General features: G+C 42.1%; 8 protein-coding genes across 8 annotated transcripts; 4 read left to right on the forward strand and 4 right to left on the reverse strand.

Moving 5' to 3' along the window:
• Nucleotides 1–6,135: 6,135 nt before the first annotated feature.
• Nucleotides 6,136–8,042, forward strand: B0J16DRAFT_417677 (uncharacterized protein; the record flags this gene model as incomplete). The annotated part of the gene is made up of 6 exons (XM_046133689.1): nucleotides 6,136–6,287; nucleotides 6,336–6,472; nucleotides 6,522–6,615; nucleotides 6,674–6,942; nucleotides 7,002–7,327; nucleotides 7,385–8,042. Coding segments are annotated over 6 exons (1,636 nt in total), but the record flags the coding sequence as incomplete, so codon positions are not given.
• Nucleotides 8,043–8,683: 641 nt separating this feature from the next.
• B0J16DRAFT_417678 (uncharacterized protein) lies at nucleotides 8,684–9,768 on the reverse strand. The gene is made up of 2 exons (XM_046133690.1): nucleotides 9,632–9,768; nucleotides 8,684–9,576 (listed from the first exon to the last, which is right to left on the reverse strand). Exons 1-2 carry the CDS (start codon nucleotides 9,727–9,729, stop codon nucleotides 8,754–8,756), a joined length of 921 nt encoding a protein of 306 aa, XP_045978442.1. The 5' UTR covers nucleotides 9,730–9,768; the 3' UTR covers nucleotides 8,684–8,753.
• Nucleotides 9,769–11,864: 2,096 nt separating this feature from the next.
• On the reverse strand, nucleotides 11,865–12,949 carry B0J16DRAFT_323569 (uncharacterized protein; the record flags this gene model as incomplete). Its single annotated transcript, XM_046125778.1, has 2 exons — nucleotides 11,865–12,765; nucleotides 12,939–12,949. The coding sequence occupies 2 exons, from the start codon at nucleotides 12,947–12,949 to the stop codon at nucleotides 11,865–11,867; spliced, it is 912 nt and encodes a 303-aa protein (XP_045978443.1).
• A 1,229-nt stretch (nucleotides 12,950–14,178) lies between these two features.
• B0J16DRAFT_291860 (uncharacterized protein) lies at nucleotides 14,179–15,646 on the forward strand (the record flags this gene model as incomplete). The annotated part of the gene is made up of 2 exons (XM_046124302.1): nucleotides 14,179–14,632; nucleotides 14,688–15,646. The coding sequence occupies 2 exons, from the start codon at nucleotides 14,179–14,181 to the stop codon at nucleotides 15,578–15,580; spliced, it is 1,347 nt and encodes a 448-aa protein (XP_045978444.1). The 3' UTR covers nucleotides 15,581–15,646.
• A 379-nt stretch (nucleotides 15,647–16,025) lies between these two features.
• On the reverse strand, nucleotides 16,026–18,159 carry B0J16DRAFT_375032 (major facilitator superfamily domain-containing protein; the record flags this gene model as incomplete). The annotated part of the gene is made up of 9 exons (XM_046130649.1): nucleotides 16,026–16,296; nucleotides 16,350–16,483; nucleotides 16,535–16,742; nucleotides 16,794–16,951; nucleotides 17,012–17,232; nucleotides 17,292–17,372; nucleotides 17,434–17,720; nucleotides 17,776–17,938; nucleotides 17,992–18,159. The coding sequence occupies 9 exons, from the start codon at nucleotides 18,157–18,159 to the stop codon at nucleotides 16,169–16,171; spliced, it is 1,548 nt and encodes a 515-aa protein (XP_045978445.1). The 3' UTR covers nucleotides 16,026–16,168.
• Nucleotides 18,160–18,475: 316 nt separating this feature from the next.
• B0J16DRAFT_403593 (Alpha/Beta hydrolase protein) lies at nucleotides 18,476–19,602 on the forward strand. The gene is made up of 4 exons (XM_046132726.1): nucleotides 18,476–18,879; nucleotides 18,940–19,219; nucleotides 19,280–19,447; nucleotides 19,502–19,602. Exons 1-4 carry the CDS (start codon nucleotides 18,595–18,597, stop codon nucleotides 19,564–19,566), a joined length of 798 nt encoding a protein of 265 aa, XP_045978446.1. The 5' UTR covers nucleotides 18,476–18,594; the 3' UTR covers nucleotides 19,567–19,602.
• Nucleotides 19,603–20,140: 538 nt separating this feature from the next.
• B0J16DRAFT_348175 (uncharacterized protein) lies at nucleotides 20,141–21,350 on the forward strand. Its single transcript, XM_046128687.1, has 6 exons — nucleotides 20,141–20,261; nucleotides 20,318–20,548; nucleotides 20,603–20,770; nucleotides 20,830–21,063; nucleotides 21,116–21,183; nucleotides 21,239–21,350. The coding sequence occupies exons 1-6, from the start codon at nucleotides 20,189–20,191 to the stop codon at nucleotides 21,314–21,316; spliced, it is 852 nt and encodes a 283-aa protein (XP_045978447.1). The 5' UTR covers nucleotides 20,141–20,188; the 3' UTR covers nucleotides 21,317–21,350.
• On the reverse strand, nucleotides 21,339–23,970 carry B0J16DRAFT_375034 (fungal-specific transcription factor domain-containing protein). Its single transcript, XM_046130650.1, has 6 exons — nucleotides 23,786–23,970; nucleotides 23,025–23,721; nucleotides 22,600–22,966; nucleotides 22,477–22,544; nucleotides 22,106–22,424; nucleotides 21,339–22,043 (listed from the first exon to the last, which is right to left on the reverse strand). The coding sequence occupies exons 1-6, from the start codon at nucleotides 23,906–23,908 to the stop codon at nucleotides 21,506–21,508; spliced, it is 2,112 nt and encodes a 703-aa protein (XP_045978448.1). The 5' UTR covers nucleotides 23,909–23,970; the 3' UTR covers nucleotides 21,339–21,505.
• Nucleotides 23,971–24,068: the final 98 nt, after the last annotated feature.

Genomic DNA, 24,068 nt, shown 5'->3' on the forward strand with positions numbered 1-24,068 from the left:
ATTCATCTTCCGTTTCTAAATTATCTTCTGAGTTAAAGGGATTATCTATATAGGTAATCTAGCTAGTTCTTTAATTAAATTGTAGGTTATAGCAATATAGCTATAGGTATCCTAACAGTAGGTTATAACCTAGTATAGGTATAATATTAAGGTTAACATTATATCTGTAAGTTCCTATAAATACCTTTAAGTAATTAATCTCTCTAGTAACTTATCCTCTATTATAAGTTAATATTCCTTCTTCTAAGTTCCTTAGCAAGTAAGGCTAGGCCTTAGGTTACTATAGTAGCTGTAACTTATTAACTATATAAGGGTTAATTATATTAATATTAGCTCTACTATCTATTAGTGCAGTTAGCTATATTCCCTTGATTTATACTTGTATTTCTAGGCAAGTCCTCTAACTATTAGTAGTCCTTCTAAGAGCCTTTGAAAGCATTAGCTTTATATTAGAGCTTATCTATAGCTTTAGTATAGCAAGCTATTATCTTTTCTTAGTTAATTTAGGTATTATAGATTACATTTGCTATTGTAGTATAAGGCATTATCTAGGTATTTGTTTACTATCTATCTAGTTTCTTGATCTTTATTATGCATTTGCTATTCTTTCCTTTCCTAGTTTTTCTATTATTATAGGGTTTTAAGGTCTAGTATATCTCCTCTATTAGGATTACCCTTTATATTTTATTGCTATTTTTTAATAAGATACTTATTATCTTCTTCCCTAGTTAGCATATTAACTAGGGTAGTTAATTCTACTCTATATTTCTATTAGTTAATAGTTTATTAATTTTAGATATATATAAGTATATATTCCCTAGTTTTAGTATAGGCTATAAACTTTATTACTTTATTTTCTAGGTACTATTTAGATAGTTAGTATCCTATAGTATTAATAATAGTATATAGTTTCTAGTAAATATAGTTCTTAATATTTAATAGAAAGTAGTTATTACTTATCTTTTCTTATTAGTATAGTATGCAATAGTAAGCTATATAGGATATCTATAAGATTTAGTTATACTTTAGGCTATTAAGGTACCTTTGCAGGTTATAGTAAGCTATAAGCTATTGTACTAAACTAGTAGGTTATTTTTCTTATTCTACAGTAATAGCCCTTATGTAGATATTATTATCCTATACTATCTTAGCTTATTCTTTTACTTATTGTACTACTTTACTAGCTTATTCTTCCTATTAGTTATTATAGAAGTACTTTTATTTCTATACTTATACTTTTTAGTATTTTATAATAGTAGTTCTATACTATCTTTCAAGTTTTACTTATACAGCGCTAGCATAGTTTAGGTTACAATAATATTAGTTAGGTTATATTCTTCTAATAGGGATATTATTAGTTATAGTTATAATATTTATTCTTTCTATTATCTCCTATAGGGTTTTAATAGTTCTATCTAGTTAAGGAAGATATATTCCTAAGAATATTCTATCTATAAGTTAGTCTAGTTCTTATTAATTTTCTTTAGGTGTAAAAGTACTTTCTGTATTAGGGATAGTTTCTTTTTCTTTTTAAGTAACTGTAACTATATATTCTTCTATAGTTATTATAGCTACTTCTAGCACTAGCTAGAATCCTTCCTTATGTTTTTAGGCTTCTTTTCTTCTCTTCTCTTATTATTGTTTATTAGCTTTAGCCTTATTTTCTGGTTTACTGTTATATTCCCTTTTAGATTATTTCTTACTTAGGGCCTTCTTTCGCAGGCATTCTTCTTCTGCCTGTTTACAGGCTTATTTCTATTTTCTATACTTAATGGCTTCTTTAATGCGTTTTTCATACGCAATTTATTAAGTACGGCTATTATCTTGGGTATCTACGTCGTAGCCTGATTATATTATAGCTACTTATCTAGATATTCATATAGCTATTTGTGGTTTATTTATATTAGTTTATTGTAAGTTCTTACCTTCGGGTACCGGTTTATATTTCTAGTTAGTCTTTACAGGGTTTCTGCAATCCCGTTCTTAGTATCCCTTTTTGCTGCAGTTCCAGTAAGTAAGAGCTAGTTAGTTAGTTTAAGTAGTATTTATATTTATAGGTCTAGCTTAGACTCTATATAAGGTATTAGCGTAGTTCTATTATCTTTATCCCTAATTAGCATTATATTAACGTTTATTGTTTTATCTTTCTCTATTATTGTATTTAGAGTTATAGGTTTTGTAATTAAATTATTAGTTATTAATTTTAACTACTATATTAATATAGTCTATAAGTTCCTTAGGTTAGTCTTCTTTATAGAGTTTAGCTTATATAGGTTCTTTTAGGGTATTAAAGAAAAGTAATATAAGTATATCCTAGTCCTAAGGTAGTTTAGAAGCAAGTTGTAAAAACTTAACTCTAAGTTCTAATGTAGATTGGGTTTACTTAAGTGCCTTAATTTTTCTTTTAGCTTAACCTTTTTCATTAATAGTCCTAAAAGCTTATTGTAGTGCTTTCTCAAAGGCTAAGTAGTTAGTATATATTATATATATTTAAGGTACAAGGTCTTCTATATTTCCCTTATTAGTTTAATCTTCTAGGATTAGCTAAAACCACTAGGTAGCTATATCCTTAAGGCGGCTAGATATATATTTGGTTTTCTTATAATTAGTAGTAAATTAAGTAGAGTAGTAGGATATAAATACTTAACACTAAGTAAGAAATATTATAAGTTTAGTAGGGCTTTTTCTATATATCTTAGGTAGGTTAGGTCTAAGGATTTCTCCAGCATCCTTACTATTGGTAGTAGTATTGGCCAGGGTATGCATTTCCTATAAGCTATTTTAGTTATTCTAGCTCTGCTAATTCTAAATATTAATAGTATCCTAAAGGAGCTATTAGAGATTATCTATTTTAGTAGCTATAGTAGTAACCTACTCCCAGAGTTATATAACTTTAGTGTTATTAGAGCTTTCTAAGGATTATTTATTCTATTCTATCTCCTAAGCAAGGTTAGGTGTAGGAGTAGGGGTAATAGGGTTAGTAGTATTCTGCTAGTTAGTAGGAGTAGTTAGAGCAGTTATTGCGTAAGTATTGCTTAGCGTTAATGTAGTATAGTCTAAATAAGAGCTATTAATATATAATAGTTAGAGTTCCTAAGGGATAAACTAGTCTATACTAGGTTTATATTAGTAGATGTATAGGGCATTGATACTAAGTATTGCAAAGTATTATATCTCTTAATAGTAAATAGAGTAGGTTAGGTGTATTTAGGTAAAGAAGTTTTATTAATAGCTAGTAAGCTAAGTATTCTATCTAGTGCTAAAGGAATATATATATATATAATAGTCTTACTAGTATAGTTATAAGCTTTAAGGGAAGACTTACAATAACTTGGGTAAGCTAGTAAGCGAATTTACAGCTAGTATCGTAAGCTTAGGTAAGGCTTACGTAGGTGTAGGTAAGCTAAGCTCTAATTGGCAAAAAATGTGGGGTACACGTGACGTAACCGCGGGGATCGTAATACCTTAATAAGAGTAATATTCTCTATTCTAAATAGTAGCTTATTATATAGGAAGAACTATACCTACTAGAACTTAGATAGGATAAGCTATAATACTTATTCTATATATAGCTACCTTCCTATATAGTTAACTATCTCTCTGTTAAGAGACTAGTAGGCCTAATAGGTAGTAAGCTTAGTACTAAAAGCTACAAAGAGGTAAAGTTACTACTGTAATATATACCTAAAGGGTATTTTTATTATTTACTAAAAGTATTTCTTATATATATAGTTAAGTAAATTAGAGATTTTATCTTTATTATCTTACTTTTAAAAGTATATAAAGTCTAATAGGATAAGTTAAGTAGTCTAGGTAAGTGCTAAGAGGTTACTATTAAAGTTACCTAGCTTATACTAGGTATATAGCTTATACTACTCCTTATCTAACTAATAACTCTAGCTCTTCTTCTAGCTCTTTATAGTGTAAAAGCTTAATATAGTAAACTAAAATAGCTTACTTCTAATAGTATAGTAGATAAGAGAGATATAAAACTTATAGATAGTATACTTAAGCTTCTTATTATTCTTACTATTATTATTAAAATTACTATTAACCTTAGTATTATTATTATAACTATTATTAGTATTACCTTTCTTCCTTCTTATCTTATCTTACTTCTATAATATTCTAATAATATCCTCTATAGCCTATTGCTATATAGAGGTTACCTTAATAGTATCTTACAGTATAATCTAACTATTATAGTCTTAGTTAAAATACCTATTAGCATAGAATACTATGTAATAGTAGTAGGCAAGAAGTTACTTTTATATTTAAAAATACAATATTAGGCTAGATTTATTCTTAAAGCTACAGAATATATAGGCCTTAGCGCTACTTATAATACTACTATTATTACTATAGAAATTACTTAGTATTTTTACCTACTACTATATTATCTTTTACTTAGGTAATTAGTTACTATATAGCTTATATATATCCTAGAGTATACCCTTTACTGCAATAAAGATTTACCTAAGATCTATAATAGCTTAGCCTAAGTTATTATCTTTATACTTATTATTATTATTACTATTATTATTATTATTATTATTATTATTATTATTATTATTATTATCTTTATTACCTTTACTATAAATACTATTATCTAGTAAGTCTATACTTCTTAGTAAGGTATATAATAATATAATCTCTGTATTATAAAGCCCCTATAGATATATAGAAAACCTAGTTTAAGTAAGCTAAGGTACTTAATCTACCTATAACTTACTAATCCTTTTAATAATACTAGCCTTCTCTTTAAGATTACATAAGGCTTAGATAATATCTACTTTTAGGTTATTAAATAATAGTTTACCTTTTTCTTCCTATAATAATAAAGATCTAATAAGTAAACTCCTTAGTCCTACTTATACTCTTTTCCCTAATAGTAATAATAATAAAGGGTCCTTAATAATAAAGTAATTAATAAGCTTCTTTATAGTAAAATATATTTATAGATAGTATACTTTCTAAAGGGATCTACTATTAGTATATTATAATACTCTCTTACTATAACTTAGTATATAGTTATATATCTTCTTAATATAGTATATATAGTAGTTACATCTATTATTAACGTAGTAGTAAATATACCTATTGTAAATAGTAAGCCCTTCTATTAGCTAGTATAACTGCTTTCTATTAGCCTTCTACTACTATAGCTTATTAACTATATATAATAAGTAGCTTAATAGTTACTTAATACTTAGCTATAGCTTATTACCTTTTATTTAATATAGCTTAGCCTATAGATATTTCTTCTAGCTTATTAGCTTTCAAACTAAATATATACTATAGGGCTAGTAAACTATAACCTAGTAATTAAGGTTATAAGTAAAGCTATTAAGACCTATTATACTATATAATTATAGTTAAGATAGTAAATAAGACTAAGGATAACTATAATTATTTATTTATTTATTTTATTTATTTATTTATTTATTTTATTTATTTACTTATTTACTATACTTAGTTAGTTATCTTAATTTTAATCTTAAGATAACTAATAAACTTTCTTTTTTTAATCTTTTTCTTCTTTTTTTTTTTCCTTTTTTTTTTTTTTTTTTTTTTTTTTTTTTTTTTTTAAACCAATAAGCATTAACTCTTTTATTAAACTCCTCTTTTATATCACCTACCTTTCACTAGTATCCCTATCTCTAAGTTACTTACCCTGCGCTTTCCGCCCTGCGGGGTACCTAGCAGGGGTCTCCTCTTTCGCCGAAAGAGTAACGGGCCATAGTGGCTAGTGTTCTTTTTTCCCTCAATTCCTGAAGACTGACTTGTTACTAAGCGCTGTACTCGTACGCAACCCAATCGCTAACCTAAGAGACGACATCAGCCAAATTTGTCTTTAAGCTTGAAGTATGCCAGGATTGTCCCACTATTGATTTGACCCATATTTGACGCCATGAAAAAACTACATCTCCCAGCCTTATCACAGGTAGGTTGTATAAATCATCAATAACAAGACTGGATGACATAACAGTACTACTAGCGTGCACATCATGACCACCAAAATGGTTACCAGATGGGGATACTTAACCACGGTTACGTGTCTATGGATGAGCAACCATCTGCCAAACCTGCGGCAGCAAGCCCTGGTCATCAAGGCTCCCATACTTCAATGGATGGCATGAATGATCGTCTGAGTGAACCATGGCAACCCGGGTTCTGGAAGCGATTCCCACTAAAAGGTTTTAGCTCATGGCTTCTGTCGTTAATTAGTAAACAAAAAAGCCATATCCAAAGACCCAACGGACGTGTTACTAAATTGGTTCTTATAGGTACGATTGTCGCTGTCGTTGTCTTGGTTCTATCTGATCAAACACCAGTAGACCATTGGGATAGTCGCATGCAACCGACTGTTTGGCTGGCTTTAACGTCTACTATAAGCGGTGCATTCCTGGCACATGCTTTAGCCGAAGGCGCGGCTCACTCGTTCTGGAGGCAAGCTTGCAAATCGACTACAGTGAGCATGCAACCTTTCCTCAACCAGTGTCTTTTTCTAAATATTGAAGTTACCAAACCTCGAAGCGATATATGCATCTTCTACTAGTCTTCTGGAAGCCGTATGCAACTTGGCCAGACTGCGATCTAAGCGACTTGGATTTGGTAAGTGCCCGATGAAGTCATCAAATAATCAACGGAATAATGGACTAATGCAATTTAGCTTCTATTGTAGTTACCCTGTCAATGCTTCGTAACCCATTGATCCAGCGGGCAACTTCAACGACTACGCAATACTCTACAATACGAGAACATATGAACTTCCATATTGCTCGAGAGCTTCCATATGGCTATGGTGCAACTCTCAGTGGCCGAAACACGAACATTTTCTTCCTTACTTCGAATTTCAGCAAGATTGCTCAGTCTTACAGCAGTCGAGACGAAATCCGTGCTTATAACTCGTCTTGTGATAACTGCACAAGCACTGTGCAGGTAAGTCTTCTATTGGGCTCACTTTTAGGGCATTCAACAACTGATTCTGCTGCTGTTAGGGGTTTGGCTTTGCGGTCAACTGCACTGAGAGGTCTCGTAGATTCGATATGAGTGCCGAAATTTCATCGCCGGCGGCTTCGGCAGGAGGAGATTATCTTTTCCAGATAAATGTCACTGAATACAGAGGGCTTGAAATATACTCCAGTAAAAATGGCTCACGATTGCGGTTTACAACCCTCTGGAAAGCCACTCATGACTGCAGCGGCGATCTCAAAATCCAAACGTGTGATCTTACTGCTGGAATAACTGAATACCCTATTGTCACAGAAGGCGCAAAAGTGAAATTGCAAGGGACGTGGCATGACGATGTCTTTGTTGAGTCGAGGTTAGTCCTGCCCGATTTATGTACAATATCTGACACTAATCGAACTTCAACATTCAGACACATGATCCCTATGGGTGTGGGGACATCCAACATATTAGGCGGGTTCAGCAACATTCTTTCCTCCGTCTTTACCTCATACGCCTTTATGAAACGTACCACCACTTGGGGAACGGAGCTCCTTACTCTAGGCCTCCCAGCAACCCAGTACATGTCGTTAAACGGCAGTGAGCCATCATGCATGGACACGTGGACCAACCCGATGGAGGACATAATTGAGGCTGCCAGAGAAATATCTTTCAGGGCGAGCATGCAATATGCGCACGAAAACACCACCAACAGTCAGTCTACAGTGTTTGAAAAAAACATAATGCAGTCGGTTTTCGAGACGGACTACAGCAAAATGGCCATCGCACTCTTAGTATCTATGGCTGGCATGCTGGCCACTCTGCCGCTTTTTTGGGGATTTTGGGAGCTTGGACGCCGTGTATCGCTGAATCCATTTGAAGTAGTAATTGCGTTTTTGGGTATGTCGGAGACGCATCCTGTGATGGGTAAAATCGATCCGAATATGAATGTCGGCAACATCTTGAAATCGACTGAGTCAATTGGCCCAGTCAGATATGGGGCATGGCATGTCAACGGAAGACCCCGGCTTGGTTTCGCCCAGGCTGAAGTTGTACGAAGTCCAAAGGATTCTGAGAGGTTTATCTACTAGATCTTTTAGCTTATGGATGTATTGATACTATTATTTCTGTGTCAGGCAACATTTACATTTCAAACGGCCTCCACACAAAGAGCCTTACAGTAGCGCTAGTCTCATATTGTCCATTTGAATCGGCAACAATATTGCAATGTCCTGATTGCGCCGTTGCACATATATGAAGAACTCCCCGTGCATCCGTTACACCCACTATGCTGTAGTACCGCGCAGCAATGTAGAGCACTGCGTCTTCGTGATGTCAAATCAACCGAATTCGCCCTGAGATAGAAGATAATTTGTCTATGAAGGCCGATAAAAAAGCTCATGTAGATTAATATCTTTGTAATATATAGGTTAATAATAGTTTTTTTACTAATATCATTTATATAATATATACAAGGGCAGCTACTTATATATAAATTACTTTGAAAGTTACTTTAGTATAAGAGTATTAATAGCTAAGAGACATTTTATAGCTACTATTACTAAATAGAGCGCCTTATTAACGAGATAAGTGTGTTATTTAGTTAGATAGAGATGTTTTAGCTCTGGTTCTATACTAATGCTAAAAACATATAAGATCAGTACCTTGTTTACTCTCTGGTGTCCTTAATAAAAAAGGAAAACATCTAATAAGAATAGAAAAGATTTCAGGGGCCGTAACGATTTAGATGAAGGACCTGGTATTTAAGTACAATCTATAAGTTAGGAAGCCAAGCTATCGATTTATAAAATCGCTTTGCCCGTTTCAGTGCCCTTTATCCATTTGCCATTAGCCGGACGTCCTCCACGCAGTCGGGTCAGTGCCAAGCCGTCTTGAATGGGAGCGAAGAGCGGCAGCCCCGTCTTAGCGATACCGTACTCACGAATCACCGCTTGGCCTCGAGTCGACACAAGGTACATAAAGAAATCTTGTACCTGAGTGTTATCCACCTTTGTTGAGAACAAAGCATAGCAACTGTTCATCAGTATGTCATCCGGCTGCGTCGGTTCAAAGAAAACCGTCGAATTAATTATGTTGCCGAGGCCTGTTTGTCGTAAAACGGTTGATCGATCAGTCAAGACGTAGGCACCCGCTGTATCAGCCACTCCAAGAGCCTCTGATGGGGATAGCACGCTTGTTTTGTACCATGATGATTTGTCGTTCCATGGTGTTCGACTGGTCAGAGACCAGATAGTGCGCTCTTTCCACATTGTGGCAGAAAGGTCCGCACGACTATGGAAAAGGGAACCTGTGACCGCGATTCTCTCGAAAGCATCAGCTAATGAAGTTGTGGATGCCAGCCTTGCAGGATCTGAGAGGGGTCCTGCGAGACAAAAGTGGTCGTGGAACACGCATCCAGCCGTATATGACCATCCCTCCGCTTCGGCTACAGCTTCCTGGTCTCGCTCATAAGTCAAGGCAAAGTCGACATAGCCTTTCAGCAGGGCTAGCTGGGTGTTACGCGAGTGGTTGCACACCCAGGCAATCCTACCATCTTTGTCTCGAGATTTCAAGTAGTCCTGGGCAAGTTCCTTGATCAAACCAGTAGCACCTGCACCACCATTTCTAGAGTCAGTGTCAGAAGCAGTGCCTTATCAGAAAGATGGAATTGATACCATACCCGATTCGAAGCAGCACATCTCCACCTTGGCCGTATAGTTCCAGTGGTCTTGGATCAATCTCTCCGTGTGAGATAATGGCAGTCGAGATTATTGACATAACTGCTGCAGAATGCGATGTCTTTTCGAATCAACTCTCGACAAGCCGGTTTACGTTGAAATTGTGAAGTTCCAGTGAGCGATGACGGAGGAGGCTTCGGAGAGCTTTTCTATTGGCTAAGAAGTTGTTTCCCCGCAATCTGCGAACCCCAACCGAGAAGACAGAACTTGCTTACTGCATTCAAGAAAAAGAGGGACGGTTGGATCTCCTTTGGCAAGAGATTTGTTTGTTTTGGCAAGCCTGACATACTTACGAGAATGGACTACTTGTAGCAGTAACCCTATCACGTCAGCCTGGAGCTGGCAGGTTGTCACGGTAATGGAGAAACTATATGCTACAATCCGAGCATGAAAGATTATGTCTGCACTGAAATCCTCGCGATGGTTTTTGAAGACAAGTCAAATTTAGTGGAAAGGCGCACCCAATGCATAAAGTTCCTGTGTGGAGGAAAGTCCTCACAGGTGTGTGTTGCACTGTGCTTCCTGTTATTTATGGAAGGATTGTTATAGAACAGAAGTTCAAGCCCCATGTACATCCGATACATGGCAATGCTACTAACCTGACCCTAACCACAGGTCTTCTTGCAAGACTGACCCGTGCGGACGCATCGAGATCCGCAGTTGTTACCACACCAAGTGCAGTACACTTCAATGAGTCGGTGATCATTCACTCAACCTGGGATATACTCACATGGGGGGTCCTCCGCGTAGCAGGTACCATGGCTAGTGGTACATTTACCACATTGACCGACACATTTCCAACATCGAGGGTCGAGACCACGAGCTAGAAGCGCATTTGGCTACAACCTTCTGTTAACTCCATATAGGAGACTGAGAGAACGATCTTGCCACTTCGCGGACGATGGTCTCGCCATCGCGTTCAAAGACCTCAACTCCCATGGGCAAGGCGTCTGGACTGGCGATGGTGGTTGCAGCCATGGACTTGAAGAGAATGGTTAGGATTTTGATGTTTTCATCCTGCTTTCTATGATCAGATATTTATCCAAGTGTTGAAAGTATCGTTTAAGATAAATAAGCAGTAAAGATTTAATGATTGGAAAGCTATTTCTGTGGGAAATTCCTTCTCCTTATATACTTATTTCTGGTGAGTGTGCACCTGCACTTTTGAACAAGCTTAAGTCAACTCCTTCACCGCCCTCGTCGCGTCCAAAGTACACCACTCCCCGTCGTTGGACTGTCTCAGCAGCGTTGCGATGTTACACGACTCCAAACGGGTAACAAAGCTGGGAAGCAAGACTTTGTGATCTACAACTTGCGGCATAGATTAGACTTTCCGAGTAAATCTTAGTCTGCAGCTGCCAATCGGAATGTATATGAGCACGTCGTCGGATTATCGTAAGCCATGAAGATCGTTTCAGCCGCATCACCGCGGGTAATCTTGAAAACCTGTCTCCGAGGCTCCAGCTGATACTTCATTTTATAACACATCTTCTATCTTAAAGAAGTACTATTCTTACACATCGACATTTTCACGTATCTCGCATGGCGACCGAGTGCCGGCAACCATGTCATGCCTCGGAGGCTGGGGATCAAAATATCCGTTGTGAAAGTCGCGGTTACCTGAATCTGAGCATCCATCATTGTAGCTCTTGGGGATCCTCTATCTGTCGGCATTGGATGCGACTCCTCCTTGAGCTTACGTGAGAAAGATATGTATGACTTGAATCAAGGTGAATCCAATCACGTGCGCTATAAGTGTTATAGAAATAGATGTGACTTGTAGATTGAGAGTTAAAGAACCGAAGTTCAACATTCTCGTGGTGTAACTCAATAATCTTACATCCATTTCCACTGCATTCTAAGCTTACTGATGTGTAGCCCGTACTCGGACTCTTCAGTAGGGTCGCTCAACATCCATTCCTATTCGCTCATCAACAAAATGCTCGCTCGTCTTTTCCTTAGTCAGTCTTTGTATGGAGGTCCGTAGGACTTATCAATACAGGTTATTATAATCTTCTGATTAAAGGATGATCTTAACTAATGTACTATAACCCTAAAAGGACGTGCTAGTCCTCCAAGAGGACGGGGAATTAACACTTCCGCCGTGGATAATGTTCCTTGTTGGGAATCTCTGGTAACCTCAACACTGTTTATAGATTCAATCCTTTGTGGTTTTCAATATGACTTGGGAGAATATGTCTCTCCCCAACTTTCCAGAAACCCGTCCGTCCATCCAATCACAGCCCCGCGCACACCATACGGAGTGAGGCGAGCAATGCATGTGACACTCTGATCCAAGCCCTTCTGGTACTCATACACAGTTACGCTCTGGTCAATCCTTTTAGGCAAATGCTGACATTGAAACACCCCAACTATAATGAGAACAAGGAGAACAATGTTACCAGTGAACATGGTGAACCAGGGTCTCTTCATCTTGGCGCCCCTCCATCGCGTCGTACCGCTGACAAGTAGTAATATCACCAAGTCGAATACCTCGAACACAATTGATAGAGAAATGATAATGATGGACGCCGTCAGCCAGGTGTACTGCTCATAACCTTTGAGTGTGATACAGCCTATGCCTTGGCTTGACGAGGGGGTAACGTTGTAGAGCTGACATCCAGACTCTACAGCGAGGGCCCGAGTGAATTGTGTGCTGCACCAGTCCGCCGTCACGTTTGGTTTCTGAGATCCGATGGTGGCCATTGCAAGGCCGAATATCTGTATGGCAAGGAGAATAATTCCAAGGACGCCAGCGAGAAAGACAATCCAAGCTCGACCTGCAAGGTCAGTGTTTTCAATGGCTTGCTGACCGTCTGCTTCAAGTCTGTTGTCGTGCTGATTCTTCCTTCTGAAGATCGTAGGTAAGGCGTGCAGTAGCGTGTGCAAGCCATTCTCTTCGACGATTAAAAACGCCAGCTGCATCATAGCACCAATGTCAAGCACGACGAAAATCGGCATCCACACAAGGATTGACTCGGGTTGGATGCTGTTGGTGTATGCTTGGAGTTGAAACCAGACTGTGATGATAGCTAGGATGATGGACAAGGCCTGCACTTTCTCCCAGCGATGGACTCTGATGAGTGTGATAGGGAAGTGAAGAAGAAACTAGGCAAGGGTGTACGGCCAAGGGAGGATTGATCCTGCATCGTCGGGTCTGATATAAGACGAGAGTTCCACACATGGTTCACTCTTAGTCCAGGATTCGTAGAAGTCGCCAATTGTCAACCCTAGGTTTGGTGGACCAACCTGCGTTGCATTGTTTAAACAGAACTTTCGGTCCATTATTAGCTGAATTATTTATAATGAGCCTGGTAGAGGGTCATGAGCAGTCTAGAAGGGGGACGAATACAGCACTGGTCTTTATACTTAGGTTCCTCACACCATATTGTCTAATCGCCGGTATGTAGACTTAGCTCCAGACCAAGATTCTCAGACAGTGAAATTAAATCTGCATCAACAGCCTATAGCATTATGCAGGGCGCCTTTCATTTATTAAGTGTATGTATAATACAGCCACGTTGATTTCCATAGGCTCGGACAAGCCAAGCTGAACAAAGTGCACTTGTGGCGCTTTCACAGCGCGGGGTCCTTTTTACATTTCGATGTCTCGCTCCGCCATTAGGCTGACGTGCAATTAGACATAGCTGAAAGTCCACGTCAGCATGTTCCAGCCGTGATCCAGACATCAGCTGTTGATGCAGTCTGCCTTGCAAGGTGGTTTCAGCAATAGTGGCAACGATTAAGTAATAGCCTACTCTGTTTTAAGTCACACGTATTGCAAGATAATTCCAGTGCATATTTACAGCAGAAAAGGAGGTTTGTAGCTGCAGTACAATGTTGAAAACTGAGATTTTTGACGTTATTTATTCTATGCCTCCGATCAGGCGCTAGTTGCAAAGATAAATAACCCTCATTTATAAAGTAAATGTTTCTTTCAATAGCGTTTATATCTACCGAATGCTAACTGATGTTTGATATACAGGATGTTTGAGTCACCAATCGTCATGTTAATGTATGTTTGGGACGACGATCCGTTTCCAATTGTTGTATCCGTCCATAAGATGAGAAGTCGCTGACTCCCCGCACGGTCATATCCCTCGGGGACATTCCGCGGGCACTCTGAGCGGCATCAGGATCAACAACTAACAAGGATTCTGACTAATGCCACCGTGACAATGAATCCTACCCCGACCAAAGAGAATGCGGGGTTCAATGGATTTGGGGTGGGACCTCGCTTTAAGGAACCTCACCCGGTCCAAGCACGACGCCTTGTTACAAAACTAAACATCCATGAACTGACAAAAGTACTATTGCATGGCCTGAATCAGAGTGAAGTTAAAATGCTGTAGATCTTTGCCTAATGCCACTTCTCCACGATATGGGCAAATGGGGCCCGAAATCATATAAATATGCCAAGATATGGATTCAGAGATGCTGTAATTATACGACAGACTCATTCTCTGAGCAGCATCCGAAACCACCTAAGATGGCGACGAAAACTCTTGCAACTTGGGCCCTGGCCCTCCAGTTTGGAAATCTGACCACGCCTGTCGTCGACATGGCTGTCAAGAGTATCTATAACTGGGCGGGCTGCGCTATCGGTGGTTATGCTCTTCCACCCGCCACCATTGCCCTCGAGGCCATGTCTCCTTTTGTTGGGGCTGATGGAAACTCGTCCATTTTTGCGACTGGCGACTATGTTGATATGAAGACAGCTGCTCTCATCAATGGAATTGCCTCCCACGCTGATGATTACGACGATACGCACCTCGATACCCCTGTTCATCCCTCTGGTCCCGTGGCTTCTGCTCTATTTGCCGTGGCAGAGTGGTTGGGCCCCGTGTCAGGCCAGGACTTCTTGACAGCATTTATCGCCGGGGTCGAAGCCGAGTGCAAGCTCGGAGTTTCCGTCTTCCCCGAACATTACAATGTTGGATGGCGTAGGTTTTCACTAGTGCGCCTTGAGATAAGAGGTTACTGACTAATGGTTGACAGATATTACCAGCACGACAGGCTCCATCGGTGCTGCTGTGGCTGTTGGCAAGTTGCTTGATCTTGACACAAAGCAAATGCAAAGAGCCATCAGCATAGCTTCAGTCCAAGTCATTGGAATGCATGAGTCATTTGGCACAGATACCAAGCCCTTCCATGTTGGAGCTGCTGCACAAGCCGGTCTCACCTCAGCACTACTCGCCAAGAACGGGTTCGGAGGCTCTCTCAAGGGCTTGGAAGCTAAACGAGGCTGGTCTCACGTAATTAGTACTCGTCAGAACCTGACAGCCGAGTTCTCTACCTTTGGAAAGGTCTGGGAGGTCACCAAAAATATGTTCAAGCCCTATCCTTGCGACAGAATCGTTCACGCTGCCATCGATGGCTGGATTGAGATCCATAACCAAGCAAAAAAGAAGGGTCTTGATATCAACAAAATCACAAACGTCACCGCTCGTTGCGCGCCTCGCGTGCTCTTCTTGGCGGATGATCCCAACCCTGAGACAGGTCTTGCAGGCAAATTCAGCGTATACCACGCAGCAGCAGTGGCGCTCCTGTATGGTGAGGCCACGCCGGTCCAGTTCACCGATGCAGCCGTACAGAACAAGACTGTCATCAGCCTACGTGACAAGGTGTCCGTGAAAAGCGACGAAAAGGTCAATGAGCATGAGGCGTTTGTTGCAGTTGAATTCGAAGGCGGCGAAAAGCTTGAAGTCCATATCGAACATGCCCTTGGAAGCTATCAAAACCCTCTTTCCGAAAGGTTCCTCCAAACTAAGTTTCTTGAACACGTCGGTAATCAGATTGGTGAGTCAAGGGCAAAGAAGGCTTTGAAGGCGTTTGCGGGCATTGCAAACTCAACTGATGTGGCGAAGATTGCTCGGGATTTCAAGAAGTGAAACGTGTAAGGTTGCTGATGAATTGTGTATTACGCAATTGAGTGCTTGAGTGTTAATACGTATGGGAACGAGTAGATGGGCTATATACGCGAAGATAGTCTAGGTTAGAAAGTATTACACTTGAACATCGTCTCTCAGCAACAGAACATTTAATCAGTAGCTGTCCCAATATTCAATGAAGCTTGTATAAGCCTTTGTAAAGATAATATCCAGAGTTCAAGACGAATCGCCTATGATAGTCAAATGGATATATTGTGACTTTGAACAGGTCGAGCAGTTAAACAGCATGTATTAACTGAATACCTCCACTTCTCTGAGGGAATATAAAGCGGTTAAGATTCTCAAAATGATCATGTGCCATGGAATCAAGACAGTCCTATAAGCAGGGCTGTTTAATAAAGCGTGTTATTTTGTTTAAGTACGCAGTACGAGCATCATTGAATGTGTTGCCTTCAGACCCTAAGTAGTCCTATCGGACGAAGGAACTACTCATGGAATATATGGTTTGAACAGATGCAAATTCATTGTTCCATCAACCTATCTACCACAGGCTGGCAGCAGAATATGCTGCTCTGGCCATCGTTCAATTTACAGAACATATCTGAAGTCCTTGTTCTCGAATTCGGTCTGGTCCCTCATCCCAGCCTCGTTACTCCTCTCCTTGTTGGGAGGTCCGTATGTCTTGTTTCGGTGTTTGTTGATGAGGAACATGTAGACTGTAGCCACGGTATTAGTAATATGGAGATGGTTTGGCAGAAGTCAAACTTACCCAGAAGTCCAAGGTGGCAGCAGAACTTAATGGCGTATCCTACCAGTAGTCCAATAGTGGCACCGGTGAAGTCAGGAGCTTCCGACTTCTTGACGACAAAGGGACCCGCAAAGTTACCCCAACAGTAAGCCGAACTAGTAAGTCATGTTAGAAAGATCCAGTGAGTTAGACGATGTGACACTTACAAGACAAGCGCGCTGGCGAGGGAACGGTGAGTGTAGCCAGCCATGTTGGAGGAAATGGTAGTCAGAGACACAGTGAAACCAACCGATTGGGTGTTGACGAGCCAAAAGCAGACAAGTCTGCCCCAAGTATTCTCTCTGGGGAGATAAGCCATGCATGCGGCAGAGATGGTGCAGATCATGTTGGCAACGGTTGCAGTGAGAAGACGAGCTGTGAATCAATCAACTATTGATCTTGGCGCTAGATCAGGGTTCGACTAACAGTTTGGAACGTTGAGAATGATGCTGCCGCCGATAAGTAAGCCGATAATTTGGACAGCGTCACCGACAGACTTGAGCTGAGTAGTCCTGGTAGTGCTAAAGCCCATATCACGGATGATGATAGTGGAGAACGAGTTGACGACACCATTAGGGATGGCACTATGAAGGATGTTGGGTTAGCCAAGCAACGACCATCCTGATGACAAGGTTTAGACATACGCAGCGAATACTGATACAAAGATCAAAAGTGTCTTGGGGTCTGTAAAGCCAAGGGCAACCTGACTTTTGTCAAAGGCCTTGTTCTTGATGCCAGTCTCGTTGCCTGCAACTCGTTTGACTGCGATCAAGCGCTCGCGGTGGTTTAGGAATCTTGCATTTGAGGGTGAATCAGGGAGGAGGAACCAGATGACAAAAGCCCAGAGGCAGGTGGCACCGCCGAGCTGTGCGATATGTCAGTAAGTATTTGATCGCTGAGTTTCGGGGGTGAGGTGCAACGTACAATATAAAATATGAGCTCCCAGCGCTCGGGTTTGAGGTCGGCGGGAAGTTTGGAAACGCCCATGGAAATATACGAGCCAACCTAAGGAATAGAATGTCAGAGTCCCCCTTTAGTATTGCTAAGCACCATGGATGTAACTTACAATACCACCCCAGCCGAGTGACGAGTACCAGATACACTGACGAAGAGGGATCTCTCGTCTAGTGTACCAAAAGCCCGTCATGAGGGTCAAGCCGGGTGTAACAGCGGCCTCGAAGACGCCCATGATGAATCTTACGGCCAAAGCACTCGAGTAGTCGCGGCTCTGCGTCATGATTATAACCATCAGACCCCAGAGAAAGACGCTGATGGCCATGACTTTCTGCGCGGGAAAGCGACCAATCAACCATCCACATGGGTATTGTCCGAAGAAGTAACCAGCATAGACCACTGAAGCACCACCATTAACACTATTCAACTCGTGAGGGTATTAAAGGAGACTGACTTGCTGAGAGATAATTAAACTGGTTTCCTTTCAGACCCAGGGCCTCCTGGTATCCGAAGAGATTGGCATAGTTGAGCGAGGTCTTGTCCATAAATTGGAGGGCTTGCGTGACGAGGAACATGGGGAGTATAATTAGGTCGAGCTTCCAGCGGAGTTTCTTAGCCTAGAATTGTATTAGTAAACGTTGTGGTTGTGGAAGGGGAGTATTTGGCGGACCTCGGCATCTGAGAATTCGATATCTCGAGCCTCAAGATACTGTTCATAACCGACAGCATTCTCGCGCTCATTCTCATTCATGTCCAGCCGACCGCCTTTGAGCTCCGAATTTTCAAGGGCCTCAACACTGGGACGCGTTTCGATGTTGGACTTGTTCAAGTCTGCCATTGTGGTTGACTGTCTTGCGGTGTAAAGGGATGGCAGGAAGAGAAGATGGGTTGACACAGCTGGGGACGAGCTGGACAAGGGGAAGTTGGGGTAGTATTTAAGAGGAGCATTGTTAGATAGAGTAAAAGTCTTTTAGACGATCTGGGGTAGCCCAAGCCCATGACTTCTCCACCTTTACCCCATGGGGGTTGGTACGTCTCCGCCTCAGAAGTGGCCAATAGCATGGATAGAAGCAAGTTTTGAGCCGATCAAGTTCCCCGCGGCGACTCTCCACGGTTATAAACCGATCATTCAAAGACTATGCCGGTGCATGTCACGAGGCCCAGGCTCTCATTCATGACTATACACTACCTCCAATGAAACTGTACTATTGAAAGCAGCTAGCAACTTGTATCTCAACTTCAACTCTCCATTTCTATTTTTCATTACCACACCATGGGCCAATCATCTTCAAATCAATCTAGCAGCGACACCTACCTGGCCAAGCCAAGTGGTAGCTGTTGTCTCAAAGGCACCATCCATCAGGGCGAATCTAGAGGCACTTGGGAGACAATTGCCGACGTTGAGACTTACATCTCAAAGCCCAACCCTGAGCAAGAAAATGGAAATATACTCCTCTACTTTCCAGATGTATGGGGCATGTTCCCGAATGGGTTACTGGTCATGGACGCTTTCGCCGATGCAGGGTACTTAGTCGTTGGGTTGGACTACTTTCGTGGGGTACGGTCATAACCCTTTATGCACTACGTGGATGAATACACTATTGACAGTCTGACCTAGGACCCTGTTTGGAAGCACCGGAAAGACCGCCATGCACAAAATCCAGACTTCGATTATGAGGCCTGGAAGCGGAAGCATACCGCATTCGCTGACGAGGCAGTTCCCAAATGGGTTGCCGCTGTGAAGAAGGCCTACGGCACAAGTACAACAAAGTTTGCTTGTGTTGGCTACTGCTTTGGAGCGCCGTATGTCTGTAATGAACTGAAAGGCAATACTGTGACAGTTGGGGCATTTGCACATCCGGCATTCCTCAAAGAACATCATTTTACCGATCTCAAGAGTAAGCCGAAGATGAAACAAATGTGGAAGGACTGACCGATCGCTGACTACATATATACAGAGCCTTTGTTTCTCTCATGTTCAGAAATTGATCACACGTTCGATGTTCCTTCGCGACGACGAGCGTTGGACATTTTACAAGATAAGAAGAAGATCTTTCATTACCAGGTCTTTTCTGGTGTTGAGCACGGATTTGCTCTCAGAGGAGACCCCAAGGATCCTTACCAACGTGAGTTATATTATATCTGTCGACCTTGAATGAGTTGTGCTAATGCGGATGTAGGCTGGGTTAAGGAACAGAGTCTCACGGTCATTGTAGCATGGTTCGATTACTGGTTATCGCAATAAATACTACTGCTGAGTAAACAAAACAGTTGAGATAGGAAATAGATTACAAGCTCATGATTATGATCACGTACAAACACCAAGCTTTAACTGTACTAGATGTGTTTTCCGTCAATCTGCTGTTCATCTCTATAGGGTAACTATACTGTCAGCTGGAGGTATTATCAACAATTAAAACCCAAGACATGGTCCGTGAGGATAATGATTTACAAAGATAGGTAATACCAGAGATAATTGAATGATGCTTTTAATAAAGTCCTGTGTTGTCCGAAATACGGTATGGGTTGATGCATTAAAAAAAAAAAAAAAAAAAAGCGCTGAAAGCAGTAATTATCAGACCTTAGCGGACGGGGAACCCGAACTCATTCATCCCCACCATCCATTACTGTAACTTCGGTAAACTAACGCCAGCCACTTGGAGAATTCGGCGATTGCCCGCGCTGCGTCTCCGGTGGGGTATCGCGCTGTGGAACCTGGCAATCGGCCGAAGAAAATACAAATGAGACGTGTTTTGGTCGACAAGGATTGGGATATTTATTGAACGAAGAATAACAAATTTTATATGAGATATCCAAAGCAACAACAATACTACTCATCTCACTCTTGAGCATCACCTACTTTCATAATGACACCACCACGAGGCTTCGACTTCACTGACGATGTGGCCATTGTCACAGGAGCTGGCTCCCGCATGGATGGCAAGTTCCCACAAGCGCCACATCTCTTACTTCCATCGTGCTAACCCCTACCATAGGCGAGATTGGCAATGGCCGTGCGGCTGCCATCCTTCTTGCCCGTCACGGTGCCAAGGTCGCCTTGGTTGACTTCAACGTGGACTGGGCCAACGAGACGAAGCGAATGATCGACGAGGAGGGTGGTATTTCCGAGGTTATCCAAGCCGATGTGACACAAGAAGAGTCGTGCAAGAATGCTGTTGATAAAACGGTAGAAATGTGGGGAGCTCTTCACATTCTTGTCAATATCGGTACGTAAAAGTATCCCTCGTAATGGCGGTGTCCTTTCACTAACCAGGACATAGTCGGCGTGGGCGGGGCGATCGGTGATGCTACCACGATCAACCTGGATGCTTGGGAGAGAGACTTTCGCATCAATGTCACTAGCATGGTGATGATGAGTCGACACGCTATTCCCGAGATGAGAAAGCAGGGTCGAGGATCCATTGTTAACATGTCCTCTGTGAGCGGATGTAAGATACCATACCCGATCCAAATTGCAACTCCACCAGGCTAACGAGAGATGCTGCAGTACTTGGCGGAAACCCCAGCTTGCTCTATCCTACCACTAAGGGAGCCATCATTCAAATGACGCGTGCTATGGCTGCTCACCATGGGCGTGAGAACATCCGCGTCAACTGCGTTGCTCCCGGCATGGTCTTTACACCCATGACAAGAGGGCGTGGCATGACAGATGAAATGAGACAAGCCCGAATTAACCAGAACTTGATGAAGAAGGAGGGAACTGGATGGGATGTCGGCTACGGTAAGTCAACACAGCAAACCTTTGTGCTTGCAGCGACGCTTACAATATTCAGCTATCTTGTTCTTGGCTAGTAAAGAAGCTGGCTGGATTACAGGTCTTATCATGCCCGTCGACGGAGGAGTAAGTCTCACTACACTACACAACTGCGTCCACTGTCACTAACGAGCTACTGCAGACAACAGCTGGTAAAGCCGATAGACCGGCTTTAAAGGCTGACACATTGGCTGCGGAAAATACTGGCGTTCAGAACTGATATCCATGTTAGAACTAGAGGGGTAGAAATTGAGCATCAATTTTTTTCACTTGAATCCACATTGATCGTTATTTGGGGCATTCCAATACATATTTTAACGTGACTCCAAGGCTTGTTCTAGCTTAAAGAATCTGCCATTCATAAGTCTCACTCATAGCAAAACCGCCAAGTCAGTACCTACTCCGGTGGCTATCTCATAATCTCATCCAAGTCAATCTGTAGCTCAGGATAACAGTCCAATGAAGCCATTGCATCCATACTCATGCTATTGATATACGCGCCCATATCAAAGTCGTTCGGACTCACAGGATCCAGGTATGGAAACGCAGGGATGTAGCTGTTAATAGTGGCAAAGACGGCATTGTCGGATAACGATTGATCGGGTGTTGTTCGCTGAATGGGAGCTCGCTTCAGACCTTTCACAATGATGTGTAGGCTCCGTTCCAGAAGGGGACACTTTGCCATGCCTCGGTTGAGTGCTCTTAAAAAGGTCTGCATGGTGGGGTGTGTTACCCCGTCGTTGTTCTTAGCGTCTTCGAGTACAGCTGATGCACCCGTGTAAATACAGTAACCCATGAGATAGGTGATGTTTTCGAACCCAAAGGTTGATTCCAGCATCAGCAGTAGCTTCTCCATGCTCTGGGCTGCGTTCATGCAAACTTGATAATAGCTTGGGACAGACCAGAACGGACGATGCGCTAAGATGACTGTAGTGAAGTAGAGTATACTGTTTGGACTCGTCAGCAACACAACTTAGGGACGCGTAATATAATAGTGTTATGCACGTACTTCTGTGAGATTATGTGTGGTGGTGGACAGGTTGGGGGCAAGTTCTCAGGATCATATCGTAGATGAGCTGGTGACTCAGCCCGCCAAGTATCCAGGCGAACCTTGATATCGTTCAAAGACGACTCAGTGATGGCCCTACTTCGTTTTGAGTATAGTTGAACGATGATATCGTTGATTATAACCGATAGCTTGCATGAGTTTGCAAAACATGAGACTGCATGACTTTTCATTACTGGATATTGGCTGGGGCCAAGTCGGGTTAATGGTGAAGTATCCTCATGATAGGGTGACCAAATTTCAGATTCCGCTGTGTCGTCCACTGAAGGAGACATCAGTCTATGCAACATAGTCAACCACGAGGAGGTGCTTACTGAAGTCGATGGGGCCCTGAGGTAGCTCTATCACTGCAGGGAGTCTTCCCGTGTATAAGCTGATAGCTCTGCGAAGAATCGTGTTAACAAACCACTCCCTAGCTGTAGATAAAATAAACTCACTTATCCCAAAAATAACAACTCCAAAACAGCCTCTTGCGGATTTCCAGGTCCACTGGATCAAGCCCTTTCAGATCGGCAATATCTGGCCCATTGTGCTGCAGCCCAAGATCGGCCGACATTCTGAATGCCATCCCACTATACAACCAAGCCTGCGATATAGCCCCTTGAGCTAGTTCTCGGGCACTGAGTTGGAGGAGGGCTTGGATAGTGGGTATGGAGCTGGGTTTTTGTATCTCTTCACCGAGGAGGAGTCGAACACGGGAGAATAAGAGTTGCGCATGGGTGCCGTCATGGTACTTGGAGGCATGTGCGCATAGGACGAGAAGAAGTAAGTCAGAATAATAACGGCCACCGGTGGTCATATCCCCTAAATGCATTTATAATTAGCTATGAGTGACAACAGGAAGCTACGTAGCAGTACACACGCATGAACGCTGGTCTGTATACCCACATGAACATGGGAGCAACCCATGTCCAATGTAGATGAAGCAACTTCGCCATGACCTGACGGGACAGTCCAAGCTGAAGAGCAGCATTTCCCAAAGCAAACTCTTCCCAAATGGTAGATTCCCGTGCTCGCGACAACAGATAGGCGCGCACATCGGTCCTCTTCGAGCCATCGCCAAGGCTCAAGGAATTCGTGGATGGCGAGGCTAGTCCAAGAGGCTCGTGAACAGCAGACGTCGGCCCGTAGTAGCAGATCTTTCCATGTTCGTCCACGCTGAGATCAATAGCCAATGGTTCTTGAGGCATGCTATCTATGGATGCTGTCGGTCGAGGGGCATCTTGTTGGTGTCTAGAGCGGTTTAGGTCTGCCGTGGGTGAAGGATTCGACACAGCTGGTTCCACGGTGTGTCCTGACAGTGGTATTTGACTTGCAATGGCTCGGGCTGCGGCGGGGGGCGAACCCAGAGCGACGCTTTCAGCAACAGGCAGGCCAATGTCCTGTTGATGACTGATGGATAAATCTGCGCTCTGAAGACGCTCAATAGTCTGTTCAGCTTCCTGAAGTCTTCTGGCCATGGCCACGACTTGGGAGAGCGCCGGCGGTTTGTCATAATGACATTCGACATGGTAGACTTCGCATGTTTTGCATGTTGGTTGACTGCCTTCACACCGAACCTATGGTGAAAAGAGTCAGCCAGGAGTAATCAAAATTAAAGACCATTTTATGAATAGTTCTCACCTTCTTGGCACGACAATGGGCACATATCAATCCTCGAGCTTTTCTCGAGAGGCGCTGTTTCTTGGAGCGGCCTATACCAGTAGGACCCTGCGCCCCAGATCCTTGCTCATCATTGGTCTCCATGGCTCCAGGGGGAACAGATCAGTAAATGGGAAGCGCGCAGATGAAGGCAGAAAAATGAAAACCGACGCTGGACTCGTTGACGCACTTCGAAGATGAGGGGATGATGGATGCGATTGGTTCGGCCAGTCTCCGCGGCGTAATTTTGCGGGGAGTGCGGAGT

Source organism: Fusarium flagelliforme (genome assembly GCF_020744385.1).
Source record: "Fusarium flagelliforme strain FIESC 12 MPI-CAGE-AA-0113 chromosome Unknown B0J16scaffold_7, whole genome shotgun sequence".
NCBI lineage: Eukaryota > Fungi > Ascomycota > Sordariomycetes > Hypocreales > Nectriaceae > Fusarium > Fusarium flagelliforme.